At 58.1% G+C, this 22,716-nt stretch overlaps 1 protein-coding gene across 1 annotated transcript in view; it reads right to left on the minus strand.

Annotated features, from left to right (window-relative positions):
* NSG1 (neuronal vesicle trafficking associated 1) overlaps positions 1-22,716 on the minus strand; it is a 28,019-nt gene that overhangs the window by 1,505 nt on the left and 3,798 nt on the right. The window contains exons 3-7 of the mRNA XM_077750385.1: positions 22,024-22,140; positions 3,923-4,040; positions 3,182-3,250; positions 820-935; positions 326-494 (exon numbers count right to left, since the gene is read on the minus strand). Coding sequence (XP_077606511.1) covers positions 326-494; positions 820-935; positions 3,182-3,250; positions 3,923-4,040; positions 22,024-22,140 — 589 coding nt within the window. The remainder of the gene's footprint in view (positions 1-325; positions 495-819; positions 936-3,181; positions 3,251-3,922; positions 4,041-22,023; positions 22,141-22,716) is intronic.

Here is a 22,716-nt window from a genome sequence, read left to right on the forward strand (position 1 = left end):
CTTCCCTGCACTAAGAGGAGAAACAGCGACGAGCATGGCTCAGAGACTGCCCGACGCAGCCCCCGTGGTGACGGGACAGACCTCTGTACGAGGCCGCGGCACGGTGAGGCTTGGGCCTCAGGGGCACGCGTGTAAGGGCACAATGCGCCTTCCTGCTTCACTGAAGATCTCACGCTAGTCATGTAGTTTCCATCTACTAGGAAATAACTCTTGAGAGTGAAAGAAGGGAAGTCAGAAAAGCCTCCTGGGAGCTGGGTTTTTAGTAGGCCTTCTCCAGAGGAGGGGGGAGGAGGGAGAGCACTCAGGCAGAGGAGACGGGCCTCACAGACAGGAGGGCACCAGCAGGGTGAGGAGAGGACGGCCACACAGGCCTGCAGGTCCCGCCCGGGAGCTGGTGTGACCTTGGGACCCAGAAGCAGCAGGACCCCAGAGAGCATATGGCGGGGGGAGGCGACCATCCCAGGCAGCTGTCCGCGAAGGAAGAGGCCCTGTCCCTACAGGCCACGGGACCCTGAGGAGGCGCTCATCAGCTGGTGAAAGGTCTAGGACCCCAAAAAGATCCTGTCCCCAAGGCTGCCTTTCCTGGTCCGGGAGCCGACCCAAGCCACTGGCCCGCCACAGCTGATGCAGCCCAGGCACACCATACGCGTGTGGCTCACCAGGAAGGCAGGATGTGTCCACGCTCACACACGCCCACACCGGGGCATCGGGCAGCAGCCCCCCCCCACACACACACCCGTCTGGTCGGTAAGGCAGGCGGCCACCCCCTCCCCAGCCGGCGTGGCCACCTGCCCTCTGTCCTCTCCTCCCGCCACCCACCAGCACACCCCGGGCAGTGTGGCACTCTGCTCCGGGCCAGGATGGGGGCTCCACACCCAGGAGAATAGCTCCGCCCTCTGGGCACCAGGCCCGCACACGGGCCACAGAAGAAAACACTGCGGAAACACCCTGGTGGGCAGGGGTAGGTGAGAACCCGGGTTTGGGGAGGAGCATGGGGCCAGGGGCTCCCCAGTAAGTTCTGACCTGGCGCCCATCAGGCCAGAATCAGAGCCACATTCCTGGCGGGNATAATCAGACCAAGGAGGCAATCAGAGAACGCGCGTTCCAGCCCCTGGCACACGGCCAGCTCCGGGGTGTTCCTCACACACGAGGTCCACCGTGAGAACGTGGGTGTGAGACCGTCCAGGTCAGCACGCGCGGGCTGGGCAGTTTCCTGTTACATGTACACCCTCCCCATGAAACCCCTATGATGACTTCACGGTTTCACGAAAAAGGCAGAACTTAGCCCCGGCCCCTGCCCACCTGTCGGCAGGGGACACGGGCGGGGAGGCCTGGGCAGGAGGAGCCTCCTCTCACCCACTGCGCAGGCGCCTGCCCTCTGCCGCCCCTGTGCCCATCAGCCCGGCCCGCGGGGCCCCCTCTGGCTCCGGAGCTCAGCAGGACCCGGCCCGGTCTGTGGCCTCAGTCCTTGGGCAGGCCCTCACCACCGCTGGCAAAATGGACTCCCCATTCGGTTTGCACCCTAGGCGATCTGGAGGAGGTGAGGCCAGGCACTCTCGGTCACCCTGGCCGCTTCTCTGCCTGGCACTGGGTGTCTGCCTGTCTGCAGGCCCCGGGGGTCGGGCCTGGACGCCCCCGGTCCTGCGCCGTGTGCCTCGCACCCAGGCAGACTCACCACAGGAAGCACTTCATAAATATGTGCGGAATGGATAAAGGAACTGCAGCAGGTGACCTTGGACACGAGGAAGGTCGTGTCTGTGCCGCATGGAAACCACTGGTGAAGCGGGGATCTAATGGTATCTACCCGGGTTTGGGGAGCACTCAGAAATCCACGTGTAAACGCCCCTGTAAACCGTCAGGGTCTGCGTGTGAGGTGCACAGTTGCACAAACAGGCAGAAAGGCAGGGAGGGGACTCTGGTACACGTCACACTTCTCCCCTCCCCCTCCAGCTTTAGCCAAGGGCTCTTGGACACAGACTAGCAGCTCCCCAGCCCTCCGAGCTATGTTTTGCAGGAAGGACATCCGCCCCCAATTAGATGGAAATGCCAGTGGAAAATGTCAGAGTCCCAAGGGACGCAGCAACAGGCCGCTCACTTGACTCTACATCCCCGAGCCGCTGGGCACCAGGATCACCCAGAGAGGCTCCTCCCTCCTCCCTGCAGGGGCTCTGAGGAGCAGGCCCTCATCTCTGACTCCGCCCGCCTGGGCCAGGTTTTGTAGCAGAACTTAGCCTTGCAGGGTGGGCCAGGCAGTCTCCACCTGCGCCCTCCTCCGTGCAGGAAGCGCGCCCGAGGCCCCGAGAGAATGAGCCAAGCAGACCCTCCTCGTGGAGCCGCCGGGCCCTGTTCGTCAGCAGCCCGTCCGGCCCCAGGAAGCTGTCCTCTGCACACCCGGTTCCCATCAGGGCACCGCTCCCGCATCTGTGTTACTTCCTCTCTGTGACCGCAGCCCCCGTCACCCAGCCCTGGGCCAGGCTCTATCCCCTCCTGCCCCTCCCCTGCATCCCAGAGTCACTCTCCAGTCTGAGGTCACACAGGAGTCCTCTCCGTCGCCAGCTCCATGAGGAGTCCAGACCCTTATCTCTTCCCAGGCTCCCCTGCAGCACCCTCCTGGGCCACCTCGCCAAACCTCCAGCCTCCCCGGGCCATTGAGTACGAGTGGCCGTCCCGTCGCTCCTCCTCCCGCCCCCAGGGGCCTCTGCCTGGCACCACCAGTGCTGCAGTCTGGCCACAGCTGGCTTCTCCCTGCTGCCTCCTGGCCGGCCCTGCTGGCCTCTGGCGTCTGCTGCTGTACGTACTCGGTCAAGGCCAGCCCTCCCCTCCTGAAACCCCCAAGCCCTCTGGGTTGGCCTCCTTTAAACCGTGGTGGGTCCTGAGCTTTCAAACAGACCATAACGTCCTCTAGCCCCAGCCCAGGGTGCGGAGGGGTTTGCTGAAGGGGTGGGGTGGGGTGGGGGGTTCCCCAGGCCCCCACACAGCTCCCTCACTGGCCTCCTAGAGGCAACTTGACCACTCTTCCAGAAACTGCAGCCCCCAGCCCTGCTTTGCTTTTTGGTTTTCCGGGGCTCATACCCTAACTCAGAATACAACTGAGTCCACGTTTCTTTTGAGAAGAGCAGGGAGCTTCCTGAAGGTGGGGGTTCTGTGCCCGATGGGGTCCGGGCCGTGCGTGCTCCAGCACCCGGAATAACGGCGGCGGCCACCGGCACGCGGCAGGCACACGACACGTACTTGCCGGGCCGAGGAAGGGCTGCAGGGTCAGAGCGCCATGCGCGGCGCAGTGTGGCGGGAAACATGCATCTGTTTGCCCGCTACTCGTGCCAGGCTTCCGCCACCCGCACCTCCGCAACCCCCAAACCAAGCCCGTCCGCGCATGTGCTCAGCAAGGGCTTCTCCTGCTTCCGTTTCGCAATACCAGACCCTGGAAGTGGTCGTTTTTCCCTTCACACCGGCTCTGCCGAGTTCAGAACCAAACGTGGGGGGTCGGGGCGGGGGCCAGATGCTGCACTGTGGGAACTGGGAGCAAGTCCACCTGCCCTCCCCCTCCCCCCTCATCTTCCCGCCCTGTCATCATGTCACCCTCTCCTCCCCTGTGTACCCTTCTGTACCACTTGCAGGCTTTCTGGAACAAGGCGGCATCACATCAGCAAAGCAGGCACTTCCGCCAGCACGGAGAGCCAGGCACGCAGGCGCCGCCAGGCAGAGTAGGCAGTGGAGGGACGAGGAGGGGCAGGGGTGAGACGAGGGGCGTGTCCGGCTCTGCTCCCCATCCCCCTGTGCAAGCCCTCCCTCCCTCCAGGCCTCTGTGCCCCCTGCTGAGGCCCGTTCCCAGGATCTGCCATGCTTATAGGTCCACGCTGCCTTCTCCCCTGCCCCTCTGCCTCCCTCCCCTGCCCCCTTCTACAGGGCTCCCATCACAGGCCTCCCTCGGCCAGAGCAGGGCCCTGTCCACCGGAGAAGGCATCCTGGGAGCCNTTGTAGACGACCAGGAAGACGACGCAGGTGAGGAAGGCCAGGGCGAAGAGGACCAGCACGGAGACCTGTGGGCAGAGGGGGGCCCGTCAGGGCGGCTGCGAGGACGGCGCGCGGGGGCAGCCAGACAGACGAGCGGCCGTCTCCGGAGGGAGGGCCCTGGAGGAGCCCCAGGAAGGCTTCGGCGGCATCCCGGCCCATGGACAACGTCCGCTGCCGTCTTCACTGCTCAGGATCTCCGCACGCCGCCGTTATTTTAAATAACCTGTTTTTAGGACTCCAGGCCGTGTGTAGAGCTCGGGGTACAGAGATGATCAAGCGTCACGGACACGTCACCGAGGTGACACAAAAGCCACCGGCTTGCCAGCGGTTCAGAGGCCTCCTGGGCCCGGGACACCAGCCCTGCCCTCGGGACCGGCCGGGCGGGGAAGACAGAATCTCGTGGGGCCCCGTCACCTCTGCCCTCAAGCCCCCTGCGTGCTCGTTAGCTCCGTCCCTCCCCAGGGGGCAGTCCCCGCGGGCACAGGGGCGCGGCTTTCTTCACTGCCGTGCGTGGCGCTAGGTGGCACGCAGCAAGTGCTCAGCGAACATGTGCAGATCAGTGCGTGACAGAATGGAGGGCCATCCTGCCCCAGCCAGAGGACGCGGAGCACAGGGGACGAAATGACACGGGGTCTGGGCCCTGAAGGTGCTCACTTGACGCTGGGAGCCCCCGGCACGGGCAGGGCACGTCCAGAGGCTAAAAGGAGGCGCGGGGGCACGGCTGGTCAGCTCGGGGATGCGTGAGCCTTCCTGCTGACAGACTGCCCCCTCCCCACCCTGGTTAGAGGGGGCTTTCGGGGCTCCTGAAGGGGTGAGGGGTTCAGCGGCCGCAGGGCCCTGGGTGCCGGCACAGAGCAGGGACCACACCCCCCCGGGGGCCAGCGCGGCCACAGCTCGCCACTTCCTGAGGTTGCAGAAGACACCCAGGGCGAGCCTCCAGCAGAGAGCAGCGAGCCCTGCCCCGGGGGTTGGGGGGCGCGGGCGTGGGCCCCCCGGCAGCACGGGGCCTCGGTTACCGTGCGGGTGCCTCTGGAGACGTGTGCGGGGGAGGTGGTGTGCCCTGCCCAGCACGCTCACCTGGAGGACAGATGCCAGCCCCGCTGTGAACAGAAGTCACCAGCCCTGCGTGTCCCCTGCACCTGCCCCAGGCACCACGGCCCCGGTCCCACTGCAGGGCTGCGCTGCGCCGTGAAGCCCCGGAACCCCTCTGGTCCCCAGTCCCCCTTGCCTGTGACGCAAGACGACGCTTCCCCACCTCCCAGCTGCTGTGAGGACACGACGGAGGAAGGAACTAGGCAGACGCCTCGAAGAACGGTAGGAAGCACCACAGCGCGCGCTGCCCCATCACTGGGCGCTGCCTCCATTTCTCAGGCTCTCCACTGCCAGCCTTCTGAGTCCTCCGGAGCCTGTGTCTTAGCCTTGACCCGGACCGGCCAGGCCCAGCGCCGTGTGGTGCAGAGGTGAAGTGCGCAGCCCACTGGCCTCGCTGGCGCGGTGCTGACGCTCGCCACACTCCAGGCGGCTCCCACACCGAGGCCAGGAGCACCCGGACTCTCCTCCCGCACGCCCACCCCGGCCACCAGCCTCCCCGCTCGCCGCAGCCAGAATGACACTTGTCCCCTCACCCAGGGAACAGCCCCTCAGGCCCCAGGCAGGCAAGAAGTCTCTGCGTCACCTTCCCTGAGGCCCTTCCTCCCCATCCCTGAGGCCCACCCGTCCCCATCGCTGCCCTCCAACCCCCTTTTTCCCTTCCCATGACCTCATGACACCTTCACCTGGACAGTCAGGCTGTCACCCTCAGGGCCAGAGGACCCCCAGCCTGCCTGGACAGCCTGTATTGCGTGTGGAGCCCATGCCTGACACAGGGACATGAGATGAAGTCACAGATACTTTGGGGCTCAAAGCGCCCACAGGAAAGGCACCACCGGGTCCCGGGGCGGCTGCACTACAGGGCGAGAGCGCAGCCACGGACCCCAGGGGGCCCAGGGAGACTGTGGAGGTCAGGTCTGCGCGGGAGGGGAGGGGGCGGCAGCACGGGCAGCAGCCGGGACACTCGGGCTTTCGGCAAGGGCAGCCTTGCCGCTGCTGATACCTGGGACGGGCAGGTGGCTCCACTCCACTGGGCCCAGGCTCCTGCCCACCTGGGGCACCGGGAGGGCCGAGGACTCGTGCAGGGCTCCTGGGAACAGCACCTGGGCATGGCAGACGCTGCGGAACGAAGGGTTTGCTCTTGCTGCTGCAACTGTCCCCGCCGTCATCCCGGCACCCACACGGGTCGCACGGCTCCCAGAGGCGGAGCTGGGCCCTCAGTCCAGGCCACACGACCCCCTCACACCAGCCGCCCTGTCAAAGCTGCCTCCGCACACTCACTCAGGCTGCTGCTCAGCCACACCCACCCTGCCCAGGACCAGCCGTCTGCTGGGGGCCCCAGGGGCAGCTCAGGGGGCTCTGCGTGGTCTAGAGCAGCAGGTGGCCTCAGCCAGGGTAGCCAGGGGTGGCCCGGGGGCGGGGGAAGAGCTAAGTTTGATATAACTGGTTTCCTTCATAACCCTTCATGTTCTGCTCACGCTCTGTCTCTCTCAAAAGGAAACAAACATTAAAGTTTTTTTTTAAAAAAAGAATATTATCTCAACAAAATGTTAGCAAACTGAACTCAATAATACATTAAAAGGATCATAGGCCATAAGACAGGATTGATTCCAGGGATGCAAGGATGGCTCAACCTCCACAAACAATGTGGTAAGTCACATGAACAAAATGAAGGATAAGAAGAGGTGATGATCTCGGCAGATGGAGAAAAAGCATTTGACAAAATTCAACATCCGTTTATGATAAAAACTCAACAAAGTGGGTGTAGAGGGAACATGCCTCAACATAATGAAGGCCATATAGGACAAGCCCACAGCTAACATCATAACAGTGTAAAGCTAAAAGCTTTCTAAGATTCCTTCTACTATTCAACACAGTATTGGAAGTCCTCACCAGACAACTGAGAAAAATAAAAGGGATCCAACTTGGAAAGGAAGAAGTACAACGATCACCATTTGCATGACGACATATTATAGATAGAAAACCTTAAGGACTCCACCAAATAACTCTCAGAACTAATCAACAATTCAATAAAGTTGTAGGATACAAAATCAATACACAAAAATCTACAGCATTTCTACACATGACTAGCAAACTACCAAAAAGAGAAAGAAAACAATCTCTGTATTTCTACCTAAAAGAATAAAATACCTTGGAATAGATTTAACCAAGGAAGTGAAAGATCTTGCCTTGAAAGCTTTAAGACCCTGATGAAAGAATCTGAAGACACAAATAATGGAAAGATATTCTGCGTTCATGGTTGGGGAGAATTAATACTCCACAAAGCAATCTACAGATTCAGTGCAATCCGCTACCAACACCCCAGTGGCATTTTTCACAGAAACAGAACAATCACCAAATCTGGATGGAACCACAAAAGACCCCAATGAGCAAAGCAGTCTTGAGAAAGAACAAATCTGGACGTTTCCTGCTCTCTGATTTAAAACTTATAAAATTTATAGACCAAAGCGACAGCAATCAAAAGAGTATGGTACGGCCATAAAAACAGAATAGAGAACCCAGAAATAAACCCCCACATAGTTAACTGACTTACAACAAAGGAGGCAGGAACATACACTGGGGAAAGGACAGTCTCTTCAATAAACGGTGTTGGGAAAATTGGAGCGCCACACGCACAAGAATGAAACTGGACCACTTTCTTAAATATACAAAAACGAACTCAAAAGCAATTAGAGACATATGACCCATAACCATAAAACTCCTAGAAGAAAACAGGTGGTTAGGGCTCCTTGCCATTGGTCTTGGCGATTTTTTTTTTTAATCTGACCCCGGAAGCAAAGGCAACAGGCAATGATAAATAAGTGAGACTACATCACACTGAAAAGCTTCTGCACAGCAAAGGACACCATCATCAACAAAACGAAACGCCAACCTCCTGAGTGCGAGGAAATATTTATAAGTCATATATCTGATAAGGGGCGCAAATCCACAATCTATAAAGAACTCCTATAACCTAATGGCAAAAAAACTAAAAAACCCAAGCCATCTACTATTTTAATGGGCAAAACTCCTGAATAGACATTTTTCCAAAGGAGACCTGCTGACGGACAACAGGTACATGAAAAAGTGTTCCACGTCACTCATCCTCGGGGAAATGTGAATCAGACCCCCAGGGAGCGGTCCCCTTACACCTGTCAGAATGGCTGTTACGGAAAAGGTAAGAGTTAACAAGCGCTGGGAAGGATGTGGAGCAAAGGGAAGCCTTGGGCACAGGTGGGAACGCAAACCAGTGCAGCCGCTACGGAAAACAGTTCGGCATCTCCTCAGCAAGTTAAAACCAGAATTGTGTGATCCAGCAATTCTATTCCTGGGTATACACCCTAAAGAGGTGAAGGCACGGACTCAGAACAGTCAGTACAAATGCACCGGGTTCGTATCCGCATTATCCACAAGAGCCAAGCAGCCTAAGTCTCCACAGATGGATGAAACAGTGAAGCAAAGGTGGCGGGTGTGTGCTGTACACACACACAGTGGAGAATCATTTGGCCAGAAAAAGAAGGAAATCTTGCCATTTGCAATAGCAAGGACGGACCTGGAGGGCGTTATGCTAAATGAAGGAAGAGAAAAATAAGTAGCTTATGACCTCGCCTATGTGTTGAATCTAAAACAAAACAAAACAAACAACAGCTCACAGATACAGAGAACAGATGGTGGGGCGAGCGAAATGGGTGAAGGTGGTCAAAGGTACAAACTTCTTGTTTTAAGGTAAGTCTAAGTCGGGGGCACCTGTGTGACTCAGTCGGGTAAGCATCCGACTTCGGCTCAGGTCATGATCTCGCGGTTCATGTGTTTGAGCCCCAAGTCGGTCTCTGTGCTGACAGCTCAGAGCCTGGAGCTGCTTCCCATTGTGTCTCCCTGTGTGTCTGTCTGTCTGTCTCTGTCTCTCTCTCTCTGCCCCTCCTTCTCTCACGCTCTGTCTCTTGTCTCTGAAAACTAAATAAACATTTTTAAAAATTACAAATAAAAAGGTAAGTATAAGTCCTGGGGATACGATGTGCAGCGTAGGGGCTGTAGATAATAATACTGTGTTGTATATTTGAAAGCAGGTAAGAAGTTAGACCTTAAAAGTTCTCGTCACACACAAAAAAACTAACCGTATGGTGACGGTGTTCCCTGGACTTATTCTGGTGATCATTTCACAACATGTACAAATACAGAGCCTTTNGTCTGTCTGTCTGTCTGTCTCTCTCTCTCTCTCTGCCCCTCCTTCTCTCACGCTCTGTCTCTGTCTCTGAAAACTAAATAAACATTTTTAAAAATTACAAATAAAAAGGTAAGTATAAGTCCTGGGGATACGATGTGCAGCGTAGGGGCTGTAGATAATAATACTGTGTTGTATATTTGAAAGCAGGTAAGAAGTTAGACCTTAAAAGTTCTCGTCACACACAAAAAAACTAACCGTATGGTGACGGTGTTCCCTGGACTTATTCTGGTGATCATTTCACAACATGTACAAATACAGAGCCTTTGTGTTATACTCCTGAGGTTGACGGTGTGTGTACAACACTTCTCCACTAGAATCTACACACACGCACGCACAGTCTCACATCCTAGGGCAGCCTTAAACCCAGCCCTTGAATCTGGAAGCCTGCCTGTGTTTGGTTCACAGCGCCCCATCTGTTTAGGTTTAAAAATAAGCCCCATCTCTCGGCGGGGCTGTGGGGAACCACTTGCTCTGGGGCTCCCCCCCCGGGAACGTGGCCTGGGCCTTTCATCTAGGACTCCCAGGTCCGAGAACCCAGGAGCTCACAGAACCAAGAAAAGAGAACGTGACGATTCCCGGAATAGTCAAGGGAGGGAGGCATAGGGATCCATGGACAGTCAGGAGGAGGCGCCTGGTGTGGCAAAGCCCTCCCCGAGGGCTGTCCCTGCTCTTCGTCCCACACCTCTGCACACCCCGAGCCTCTCCTGGCCCCGGGGTCTGCACAAACCTGGCAAGCGCCCCGTGGTGGGAAGAGGACTGTGGGGTTCCTGTTCACCGCCTGGCACAGGGCGCCCCTGCGGTTATCGTGGCCCGAGAAGGGCGCCACAGGCCTTTCCAGAAAGATCCCCAACCGGCTCAGAACTGGCGCCAGGCTCCACCACCTGCCAGCTGCGTGCCCGAAGTCACCTGCGTGTCTCATGTCCAGAGACGGGGAGCAAAGCCTCACGCTCTTACGTGTTTACCGGGAGAATGATGAAGGATCGAGGCTCTGAAGAGAAGTCAGCCCCATGTGCCAGGCCTGTTACAGGTTAAACTGTGTCTCCCCCTCCCCCCAAATATAGACGTGCTACACCCTGGTACCTTTGAATGTGACCTCATTTGGAAATCGGGTCTTCGCAGATGTGACTAAGTTGAGGTCATTCGGGTGACACCTAGTCCAGTCTGTGCCCTTGGAGAAGGGAGAAATTTGGACACAGACACATGCGTGCAGGGAGAAGCTCATGAAGATGGAGGGGGAGGGATGCGTCTGTAAGCCGAGGGCCGCCAGGGGCCACCAGGAGCCACCAGAAGCTAAGAAGAGGCAAAGAAGGACCCCCCTCCCCCAGGCTTCAGAGGGAGCACATCCCTGTTGACACCTGGGTCTGGGCTGGTGACCCTCAGAACGGAGATGCTCCGCTTCTGCTGGCTCAGTCCCCAGCGGTGTAGCGGCGACGGTGGCCAGAGCCCAGAGCTCTTTCCAGGGGGCCCAGGGCTGGCTCGCATCCCCCGAGGTGTCCTCCGTCTGCTGGCGTCCCCGTCCCTTCCCCAGCATGCCAGACCATGCCACTGCTCTTCTCCTCGCCCTTCGAAGCCCTGGCCAGACCCCCTGCCTTCTGGAAGGCTCTGGAACATCCCGGTGTCCCCCCCAGCACCAGGAGCACACGCAGGTGCACCACACAGCCCAGCATCTACTGTTCCCAGCGTTTGCAGTGAAACAAAAGCGTGTCCCGGTTTGGAGAGGCTCCCAAACCTCCCCCCTCCCGTGAGACAACTAGGCACATTCTAGAAAGAAGTGTGAAATTACTCAGACCTGCCCATTTCCTGGGAGAACCCTTTAGGCTTTTTCTACGTCGACACATCCTGACTAGATGCGTGCCAGAGAGCCCCCAACCGCCAGCGGCCCCGCCTTTCAGCCAATTCTAGAACAGTCTGACTAGGAGATGGACCAGGGATTCGGTGCCCAGCACGCGTCAGGAGCCCTGGGTTCCTCCTGCCCGGCCCACACGCAGTGACTCCGGAAGGGGCTTCCACCCCCCACCCCCCCTGCTGGGAGGTGGGCATGCCAGCCCAGCCCCCAGGTCTATGGTGAGAGACCAGAAGACCCCTGCTGGGCAGCCAGGGTGGGGTGGGGGGAGGCAGAGCGAGCCCCTGCTCCGCCACGAAGCCCCCTCCCGCACAGCGCCACAGCACGGGGACACGGAAGGTGCTCAGAGACCATCACGTCCGGCACCTTCAAGCCGAGCCGACGAGACCCCGAGGTAGTCCTACGGGCCCAGGGGCACAGGCAGGCAGGGAAGTAGCAGCCATGTGCAGTGACCCAGCCTGAGCACAAAACGAGAAAAGGGGGAGGGGCGCAACCATGGCTGTGTTAGAGTCACAGGAGCGGCTGAGGATCCCAGCCCAGAGCATCGCGGCAGAAGGCAGTGGGGGGAGGGGGGAGGGCAATGACTAGGCGTCAGTGTTATTTAAAACTTCCCACACGCTTCCCCCACACGCTTCCGGCACACAACCTAGGCTGACGACTGGGGCGGGGGGTAGACAGAGGGACCCCTCCTGCACGGAATTCCTGGACCTGGGGGGCTGCCGAACTCCNGCCGAAACACTGCTCTTAACCTTAACGGTAGCTCTGGACACTTCCGCGCCCTGTGCTCCAGCAGCCAGTTAAACACAGCTGGTAGACGCCTCACGAAGGCAATACCCTGGGCTGCATTTTACACCTGGGGACACTGAGGCCCAGACACGGAGGCGACCGGCCCAGGGCAGGCCAGCTGGGTCGGCTGAGTAGTGTCCCCCAAAGACATCCAGGTCCTGGCCCCTGGAGCCTGTGCCGTGTCGTCTTACGTGCAGAAAGTGACTCTGCAGGTGCGATCAGATCAAGGGCTAGCGGCGGGAAGCGCTGGATGACCGGGTGGGCCCAGGTGAGACCCCAGGTATCCTCGGAGCAGAGGAGACAGGGCAGGGCCTGGACGCCGGGCCAGCTGGAAGAAGGGGCCACAAGCCAAGGAATGTAGGGATCGGGGCTCTGGATGCTTAGAAAGGCCAGGAAATGGAGGCTCCCAGAAGCCCCCCCAAAAGGGAGCCCCTGCCAACACCTGGTGTAGCTCAGTGATGCTGACCCGGGACTTCTGAACCCCCAGAACCATAAGAAAATCAATATGTGTTGTTCTGAGTCACCCAGCTGGTGTACCTGTGTTACAGATGCGTCCCCCATGCCCAGGAGCTAACTCCCCTCCTTTTGAGCCCGTCGCCCCGACGCGCCCGCGGGCAGGTGGGAGTGACTGGGTCCAGCTGGCAGGTGGCCCATCTCCATCCTCTCGGCGAGGGCTTACGGAGCAGCCCCCGGGGACCTGGCGCCAGCCCGGAGCGGCCCCGCATCAAATGGAACATAAATTCAGTTTACGGAGGTGCCACTCTGTCTGGGTTTTATTAAGCTAACGATCACGTACAGGAAGGAGGCGGGCCCAGGGCTGCTGTGCCCCCCCCCCCCCCCCCCCCCCNCAAAGCATCTCTTCCAGAAGCACCGTCTGTCCGGGCGCTCCAGGCCCAGTGCTGGCCAGCGGAGGCTCTCACTGCCCCCCGAGAGTGGTTTTTAATTTTGTTGAAAAAGCAGAAAGAAACGAATTCTATAAAAATAATGAATCCAGCCTGGATTATATTCTTCTTCAGACCAAGACACTCATAAGAGAACGTCCTGCTTTGTTTTGTTTTTCTTCTTTTTTAAGGAGGAAGGGGCTTCGAAAGGCAAGAAAGGCAAACACCGCCTCGGGCCCCAGGGCCCTGCCTTCTTCCGTCTACGGAACCCCCAGTGGCTGGTGGACATCCTCGACAGTGGCTACCTTGGTGTGTCCTTGGCCCCACGCATCAGCCCGGCTCTCGGCTGCATGGTGTTAGCTCATCACAACTTGGGGGGTGGGGAGGGGAAGCCCTACTGTGCTTGCGAAGACATGGGGGGGCGGGGTATCTGGGTCTTGGAGGAGGAGGAGCTTATGGGGGCAGTAAGGGTGCCAGGGGTAAGGCTGTGCCAAGGCCCAGAGGCCTCAAGGAATGCGGTGCATTCAGCCAGTGTGGCTGGCACATCCCATGTCCTGCAGGAGGGGACACAAGCCAGGTGACGCAGGTCCCTGTCTGCCACAACAAGTCGGAACCCAGACAGTTTCTGGGCACCTGCAGGATCCAGGAGGCAGCCGCCTCAGTGACAAACCACCGCTTCTCACCACTAGGAGGCGCTGCCAGTTGGCTGAAAGACACATCTGCCACCAACGTGTGCATGCACGTGTGTGAGCGAGAGAGAGCGAGAGAGGAAGCAGACTCTACACCACCCCCAAATCCGTGTCACTCCTGTGCAGCCATCAGTAAAAGCTCTCAAGCAGGAGACCATGGGAAGAAATGACAGATCTTCTTTCCCGGCCGTGTCCACCAGCCTGTGCCCCGTGGTGGCCCGGACCCCGCTGCCATGGGCCGTGGCCTTGAAGGGACTGTGTGTGACAGCAGAAGGGACCAGGGGTCAGCCCAGCGCGGGGTTTCTGCTGCGTTTGTGCCACGGACTCTCTGGGAGCCGGAAAAGGCTACAAATCCATCTCAGAATCATGCTTGCGGTGCACATGACACTATACCCAGGCCGGCATGGAAAACCCATTGTAGTGAAATACTGTTATCAGAAGGCTGCAAAAATATAAATTTATGACATACAGATATGTTTCTTTATTAACCTCAAACAGCAAGGTCTCAGAAACACGGTGATTTCAATGAAAGGAGGGAATCCAGGCACCGGCCGTGGCATGGCACAAAAACACCAGTGGTCGGCACCGGTGACGGTCGCAGGCAGCGCTCACCCTACTGTCGTTCACTGCCTACAGCAAAAAGAGAAGGGACTTGAACCCTACAAACGGGAAAACACTGCTAAAAGCAAGCGGAGAAGATGCAAGTAAATGGAAAGACCCCTTGTGTCCACAGGCTGCAAGAGTCAATACTGCAAAGGCGAGAACGCTTCCCAGACCGATGGGCGGATCTGGTGCCGCTTCTATCAAAAGATCCCAGCAGCTTTTCTGGCGGAGAATGGAGAGGGCAAGGGATTCCCCAACAGCCAAGGCAATCTTGAGAAACATTCTAAGTGGGAGGACTCCTCTTCCCCAATTTCAAAACTTACTACAAAGCTACAGTAATGAAGACAGTGTGGCACTGGCTTAAAAATAACCATATAAATGGAACAGCAAAGAGGGTCTAGAAATCAAGCCCGATGCCCAGGATCAACTGAGTTTTGAATCAAGTCGCCACGCCCATTCATGGGGGCAAGGACAGTCTCTTCAGCAAATGATGTTGGCACAACTGGCCTTCTACTGACAGAAGCTCAACACTTCTCTCACACCATCCACAAAAATGAACTCAAACTGGAATAAAGACCGAAGAATGAAAGCTAAAGCCATAGAACTCTTGGAAGATAACTCAGAGGTAAATCTTCACGACCTTACACTTGGCAACGGTGGCTTAGGGAGAACACCAAAAGCACAAGCAACGAAAGAAAAAAATAAATAAATCGTACTTCAAAATGTTAAAGTTTTGTGCACCGAACGTGAGCAAAGACGTGAAAAGGCGACCCACTGATGGTAGCAAACGTCTGCAAGTGACAGATCTGAGGAAGAGCTGGTGTCCAGAATACAGCTCCACAGCACAAAAACAAGCAACCCTATTAGAAATGGGCAAGAACTTGAACAGACACCTCTCCAGACAAGATGCACGAATGGCCATTTGGAGAGGGAAAGATGCTCAGCATCCTGAGCCGCCAGGGAAATGCAGATCAAAACCACTGTGAGACGCTGCCTCATAGCCGCAGCTGGTACTGAAGGGACAGAGAACGGCAAGTGCTGGTGGAATGTGCAGAAACCGGAAGGAAGCCTTGCACACATTGCTGGTGGGGCTGGGGGACGGCGCAGCTGCTGGAGAAAACAGCAGCTCCTCGGTGTGTTGGACAGAAGATCACCACGTGAACCAGCAACTCCACTCCCAGGTGCAAACCCAGAAGAACTGAAAACAGGCATTCAAACAAAAAGTTGAACATGAGCGTTCACAGCGGCACTGTTCCCGCCAGCCAAGCGGCGGAAATGGCCCCAATGCGCCCGTCCGTGGAGGAAGGGATAAACCAAAGACGGTCTAGCCATACAGCCGAGTATTACTAAGCCATAGAAAGGAACGAGGCAGGGTGCCTGGTTGGCTCGGTTGGTTAAATGTCTGACTTTGGCTCAGGTCATGATCTTGAGATTCACAAGTTTGAGCCCCACGTCGGGCTCTGTGCTGACAGCTCGGAGCCTGGAGCCTGCTTCGGATTCTGTGTCTCCCTCTCTCTGCCCCTCCCATGCTCGTCCATTCACACTCTCACACTCTCTCAAAAAATAAATCAACATTAATTTTTTTAAAGGAACGAGGCTCTGACTTGTTACAACAGGAACGATCCGTGAAAACACACCGGGTAAAAGACGCCAGTCACAGAGGGCCACGGGCTGTGTGGTTCTGTCCCTGTGAAATGTGCACAACAGGCACATCCATGTACATTGGTGACTGCCTAGGGCTGACCGGCTGAGGAAACGGGGTGACTGCTAACGGTTAGGGGGTCTCCCTCTGGGGTGATGACATGTTCCAGAACCACAGAGTGGCAATGGGTGGGCAACATTGCAAATTACGCGTCACTGAACGGACCACTGTAAAGTTTACGTCATGTAGATTTCACCGCGCTAGGAAAGATGGGCTGGAGGAGGGAGAGAGGAAGCGGGTGAGACACAGGCTGGGGCAGGGTCCCGCCAGGCCAGTCCCAGGGGCAAGATGGATCTGAGGGATGTTTTCTGGAAAGAACAGCCAGGAATGGAAAGCAAATAAGATATGGGCCTCAGAGTAAACTTTATAAGCAGGGAACCATGTACCCTAGATGCGTGGGACAGTCCTGGCCGATGGTTACTGCCTTGGCATCCCAAATGCACGGTGTCCACTGTCACTCTCAAAAGTGTCCCAAGCAGGGCCATAAATTATATAGTCATTCAACTTACAAGGCCCTGGTTCGCACGCTAGTTCTCTAAATATCAGTAGGGAATGTACAGCACCCCCATTTTACAGATAGGGGCTTGAGTGGCATTGGATTCGGCTTGTGGTCATCTGTGGCCATCTGTTCTTCCTGGCCTGGGGCTCCTCTCCTGCTGGGGGGCCCTGGGAGAGGTTGCTGCCCAGCAGGGGTGGAACGGGGGACACCTGAGGTGGGGGAGGGCCGGCCCGCGGGCCCTGCGCACCTGCTGGTGTGGGAGACAGCTTGGTGGCCTTTGGGTGGCAGGTGGATGTGGATCTGAATCCTATTTCTAACCCCCCCACCCCCGGTAGCTGGCTGACCTTGAGCCTGCTCCTTAACCTCTCTGACCTTCATTCCCCACCTACAAAGTCAGGCCAGCAAGGTCAACCTTTAAGACACTTATTAACATGAAGAGGAATGACGCTCCTGAAACGCAGAGCCTGAACCGGCTCTGGGTCGATGGCTGCTAGGTTATCCTTCCTCCACTCACTCCCTCCCCCCTGGGAGGGGAAAGGAAATGTGTTTTCTGCTGAGTAATGCAGTAAAAAAAAAAAAAAAAAAAAAAAAATCTTGGAGAAATAAGATGAATCCTGACATCTTCAAGCATATGCAACGCTAAATATTTTGGGTGCCCCATAAAAAAGGAAACACACAGACACCCTTCTCCAGGATGACTCAAGCCGCTTATTATCCGATTCTGGGTGAAGCCCCCACTCAACAGCTGGGCCCGAAAACCATGGGCTCTGCCTCCCCAGAATCTGGCATCTGAGTCCCGCAGGACGCCCGGCTGAAGGTTACGGGGGGGTCCAGAGAATTCTAGCATTACCAGGGCCACTGCGTGAAGGCCTCCCCTACTGCTGAAGGCCAAGGAAACGGTGGTGCCGTTCATAAATATTTAACCAGTGGACCTCGAAACACACCGGGGGATTACTGGAGAGGGTGGAAAACAAGTCGGGTGCACAGGAAGCTCAAGGTCAATAAGGACGTGAGAAGCAGCTACAAACCACGCACAGAATCGTCTGTGACAGGATGCAAAGGGACGCCCCCAGCGCTGGATTGACCACCAACATGGGAGGCCATGCAGATGAACTTGGGCTCTCCTTTGAGGACATCCTCCCGGCTCTGCGCGGCCCATGAACAGCGTTCAAGTGCAAGGCTGCCCTCGGAATCTCACAGAGCCCTGGAAGCAACATGGCCCTGGGGGTGGCTCACCCAAGCCCTTAACTCACAAACGGTAGGCGTGCGGGTCTCAGAAACGTCACCAGCTCTGCATCACGGAGCATGAAGGGCTCAGGAGAGCCCCGATGGAGAGGGCGTGGAGCAAGCGGCCCCAGCTGCACCCTGACACACCGCCCCGCGCGGGCGACGGGGAACACGCGACTGAAAGCTGTTTCGGTTTACTGAATTTGAGAACCATCTCGGGCTGTGTTTATCCTCAGCACAAATACACCTCCAATTAATTAAACGAGCACTTTCCTCGTTGACACTAACCTCTTCACCGGCCTAGGCTTTTGGCCGCTGCCGGGTGATTCATCCAGCAATCCCAGTGTGGCGGAGCCTCGCAAAACCCTCTCCCCATCCGCGGTTACCTAGCAACCAGCCTAGCAACCCGGGAGCCAAGAGATTCGTCCCAGAGCGATAACCATAAAGTAACATCCAAAAAGACGGCTCGTCTCCAGGATGCCATCCAAAGGTACATAAAGAGGAGGCGCGGAGCAGCCGGCTTCCCTGCTCGCGAACTGCACAAATTAGAGACAAAGGGGAGACACGTTATTTACTTGTTGCTTCAACAGCTGAGAGACGCAGTTCCATTCCCGCAATTCACACACGGGGAGGCGGCAAGCGCGGGGGAGGCGGCTGGGCTGGGAGCCACACAGAAGCCGCCCTGTCACTGAGAAAGGATGCGGCAGAGGTTCTGCCCAAACTGAAGAGTTTCCCTTTCCCCACATGCTCCCCAGCCCTCGGGCAGCCGGTGCCTCACGGGAGGAGCGTGCCTTACTGTGTGCGCCATTCAGTGAGGCCAGACACATAACTGGGCAATAAAAGGCTGGGAGAACATTCCAGAAGGGTGAACACCCTCGGCATTTCAAAAAGGTGCCGGCCCTCCTGAGCCTGCCCTGCCCGGGGGCTGGAACCCTCCTCCATCCACAAAGGGCCACAGAATCAGTACTCCCTGGAGAGCACATCACAGTGCACATTCCCAAGGTCCGGGGTCCCTCTGCTAGAATCAAGTTTCAGACGATTCTGCCGCAGGTGGCCCCAGACCACGCTTAGAGGAATAGGGCTCCGGGGGCCTCCCCTCACGCACAGACCCCACCAGCAGGTGCGCGGGAAGCTAGGCTCACCCTCCCTCCCTGTTCAGAACGGGGTTGGGGCAAAAGCCTGATGGGCCCCCAGAATGCAAGTGGTTCGGCTGTGTGAGTCTGGCCCACGGGCGTCCCGGTCAAGGTGGTCGGGTGGCACGGTTCAGGTCGCACTCTGCCCCTGACTGTGACCTTGGGGCTTATCTGCCCGACCGGGTGGGAGCCGGTGACACGTGGAAGGGACTCACATCCACACACGGCCCAGAGAGAGGGCTCCGCGGGGAGCTGCCTCACTCAACAAGCGAGGGGCCAGCGGGAAGACCCCGGAAATCTCCAAGTCCCCGTGCACTCTGGGGACCCTGCCATAGCTAGTCACCCAGCGACTCGTCAAGCTGTTCCCGGGGCTGTCATCCTGGCTGGCAGAGAGGACCCACTGGCCCTGGCCAGGACACCTGGTCACAGCTGAAGGAAGCACAGCCCAAGAACGGCCCCTCCGAGAAGGGCCCCGGGCGGGAGGGAGCCTGGACAATGTGACGGGAAAGGAAAAGACCAGAGAAAAATGAAGCTTGTGCTGGAGAAGACTCAGGGACGTGGCCGCCCTATACCCTGAGGTGGCCGGGGAGGAGCGTCACTCGTGTTCCGTGAGGCTCCAGGCAGATGGAGGGCCTTCAGAGCAACCAAGGCAAAGCACCCTTCGAAGCACAGTTGTCTGCCAGCACCGTGGGCTGCCTGGGGCTGAGGGCTCCCCGGGGCGGCCACATCACCTCAGGTGTCCCAGCCAGGGGCAGGCCGCCCAGGGTCAAGCCCTCTGCCTCAGTTTCCCTCAGCTGTAAAACGGAGAGTACTGGGGCACAGCTCACCAGGGTGAGGTGAGGTGAAGTGAGCCGCATCCACAAGCCTGACCCGGAGGCTGGCTCCCTGCTGAGATGCTGCTACCGGCTCCTAACAAGGGCCAGTGGAAACCCCAGGAGGGTGAGGTTAATCCCCGGGGCTGAGCCGGAGCGGGAAGGCAGAGCCCGTGGGGAGGTGTGCACGGCAGGCGGTGTGGTGGAAAGGCACTGGCCTCGGAGGCACAGACTAGTCAGAAGTACCCCAGCCCCCTGGTGACCACATGGGACTCGAAAACCTCATCTGTGAAATGGGCGAGCACCGCCCCCTCCAGGGTGGCTGTGAACCCTGAGGCGGCGGCAGGTGCTAAGCATAAGCACGTGCCTGGGCTGTTTATGCAGAAAACTGGGGAAACGGGCTCACTGCAGTGCAGCGCTCTACTGAGCACCTACTGTATACATCGCCTTCTCAGGAGGTGGGAGCAGAGATGAGACCGGATCCTGCCACCACAGCCCGGTCCACAGGGACAGGCTCAGAGCTTCTGGGCCCTCGGGCTCTGGGCAACGGGTGCCAGGAAACCACACATGCTCGCCCGTGGCTGCCGAAAGCCCTCGCGGCCAGTGTGCGTCACCGTTGCCTTAAACAGGGAGCCTGGGGACCTATGTCAGGTGAGCCTGTGGGAAAAGCACAGACGAGGGGCACCGGCGCTGTGGGGGACAGAGCCTGGCACCCAAAGGACCACAGCAGAGAAGGGCCAAGGTCAAATCTGGAATGAGACACCCAGACATGCTCAGATATCCAGATGGTCACAGCCATCAGAATGCTGGAAAAGATGACCTTGAAACCGAGGTCACTTCTGCCTCAGCCGGGAGGCGACGGGTCCCCCAGGGCACGCACGCCGCAGGTCACGGAGTGGCCGCAGATGAGGCGCCTGAAAAGCCGGCTGGCCATGGGGAAGAAGATGTTGACCTTGGGTCAACCCAATCAGGCCTTGGCCGTGAACTTAAAGCCACAGGTAAACTGCCAGGCGGGGAGCGACTAGGCGAGCTTCTCAGCCCGCACCCCCGTCCTTAGGGCACCCGCGGAACCACAGACGCAGGCCTCTCTGCACCTCAACGCTGCTACTGGAAAGTGGGCTCTCCTAGAAGCACCCACGCCTCGGGGCAGACACGTAACTCGAGCGCACACCCCACGGACACAGCAGATCGTGACGTGGATGGGTCCGCGGGCCAGACGGGCCCCGCACGGTGCTCCTCCAGCCCCGTGAGGCAGGCTAGAGCGATGGGAAGGAGGGATTCAAGGTACCAGGGCACCCTGGCTTCCCCAGTCACCCCACGAAGCGGCCTCACCCCTGTGGGCTTCACTCACATCTGGTGACCAATCCATGGGGTTTCGTGAGAGAGAACCGCGCGGTATGCCAGGTGCTTTGGGAGCCGCTGGGCGTGTGCCCCCAGACACGCGCAGACTGCTCACGCAGCCACACGGAGCGAATGGAGAGGCAGCCACGGCCACTCTGCACGGTCTGAGCCACCCCTTGGTGTCCCACGAATCACCCCTTTGAATCTGGATAATGGCCATTTTACCACTTCTCGTGTTTTCAAAAGAACAGGTCCCCAGAAGATCAGCACCCTAACTTACTCCTCAGCCACCAGCTGTTTCCACCCTCAGAGACCACCCGTCGGGTGGGGGATGCCCCACCCCCGGCTTGGCTGGAACCCCGCCCCTTTTAACAGCTCTTCCTCCCTAGAGAACCGCCCAGAGCCCAGAGCAAGGCCTCCCGCTCCATGAGTGAGCGCTTCCAACAGCCCTGCGCCTCCACAGCCTGCAGGGGGTGGTGAAGGATGGAGGCTGACCCCCGGACCCTGGCCCTGCCACGTACTGCTGTGACTGCCCTGGGCCTCAACTTCCCCACCTGCAGGATGGGTTCCAGTCCTGCCCTCTGGGCGGGGGGAGGGTCACTGAGCTCAGCTGGCACAAGGGGCCCAGAGCCGGGTCTTGCACGTGATAAGTAGGCCGCCTGACCTTTCTGTTAGTCTGCTTCCTCCCCGGAACCCTGGCGATATGGATCCTGAAGTCTGGTACGGGACTTTGCACGTGTGTGTAACTGCTGTCTCAAAGTTTAGGGGTGGGTCTTCCCCGCTGGACTCTTAGCAATAGGGAATGATCTGGTGGCAGCCAGAGGGGCAGTGGTGAGAGGGGACGGGTGGTGAAGTTGGCGAAGGGGGTCAAGGGCGCTTACCGTGAGGAGCACCGAGTAACGGGCAGAGCTGTTCAACCNTGTCTCCCTCTCTCTCAGCCCCTCCCGCTCACACTCTGTCTGTCAAAAATAAACATTAAAAAATTTTTTTGCAAAATTTAAAACCTAAAAAAAACAAACTCCAACAACATTGAGTTACATGTGGTCATTCTAGAAAACCAAGGAAATCAAGAAGAAATTAAGAAGGCACGGGGCTGGTTTTGCACAGCTGGGACCAGCCAGACAAATGTGTCTTGTCCTGTCCCTCCGACTCCCGTGCTCGGCCGCCGGGGCCACTCACCTTAAACCTCTCGGTGACGCCCTCGGTGATGCTGACGGTGAACTCGGCTATCTTGGGAGAGCGAGCTTTGCTTTTCTTGCGATCAGGCTCATACTGGGTCTTAGTTTTCACCACGACCTTGTCCGGGAAACAGAGAAGCAAAGCGTCAGGGTGCGGGCCGGAGGCATCCAGACACGCCTGCCCACAGCGGGCGGCCGAGTCGCTGTGTCGCCAGCAAGTATTTCACAAAAAGAACGGGAACAGCACCCACTTATTGGAAGTCCCTGTGCCGGGACCTTTGGAGAAATTACCCGTTAATAACCCAGACAGTAGCCCCAGGAGGGAAATCCGATAACCCGGGGGCAGAGGAATTAAGCCCGTTGGCCGGGGGCCACCCAGACTTCTCATGCTGACCCCTGACACAGTGCTCATTCCACGCCCGTCGAGAGCCCAGCGGTCAGGAGAGCGCATCTGGCTTCCAACGGTGTTTCTGTGCCACCGTGGGTAAAGCGAGGGAGGAGGGGATGAACCCCTTCCCTCCGGGATGAGGACGGAGCAGGAGCCAGCCGCCAGCCTGCAAGGAAATCGACCTTGGCCGTCTACTCCCTGATCGTCCCCCTCTCCTGCCCCTGCAATGGCCCCCAGAGGGTCTCCCTGCTCTTCTTCCCGGCCACTCCCTGTGAAACCTGCCCCACCCTGCCCCATACACCCTCC

The sequence above is a fragment of the Crocuta crocuta genome, unplaced genomic scaffold (genome assembly GCF_008692635.1).
Source record: "Crocuta crocuta isolate KB4526 unplaced genomic scaffold, BGI_CrCroc_1.0 scaffold179, whole genome shotgun sequence".
NCBI classification, from domain to species: Eukaryota; Metazoa; Chordata; class Mammalia; order Carnivora; family Hyaenidae; genus Crocuta; species Crocuta crocuta.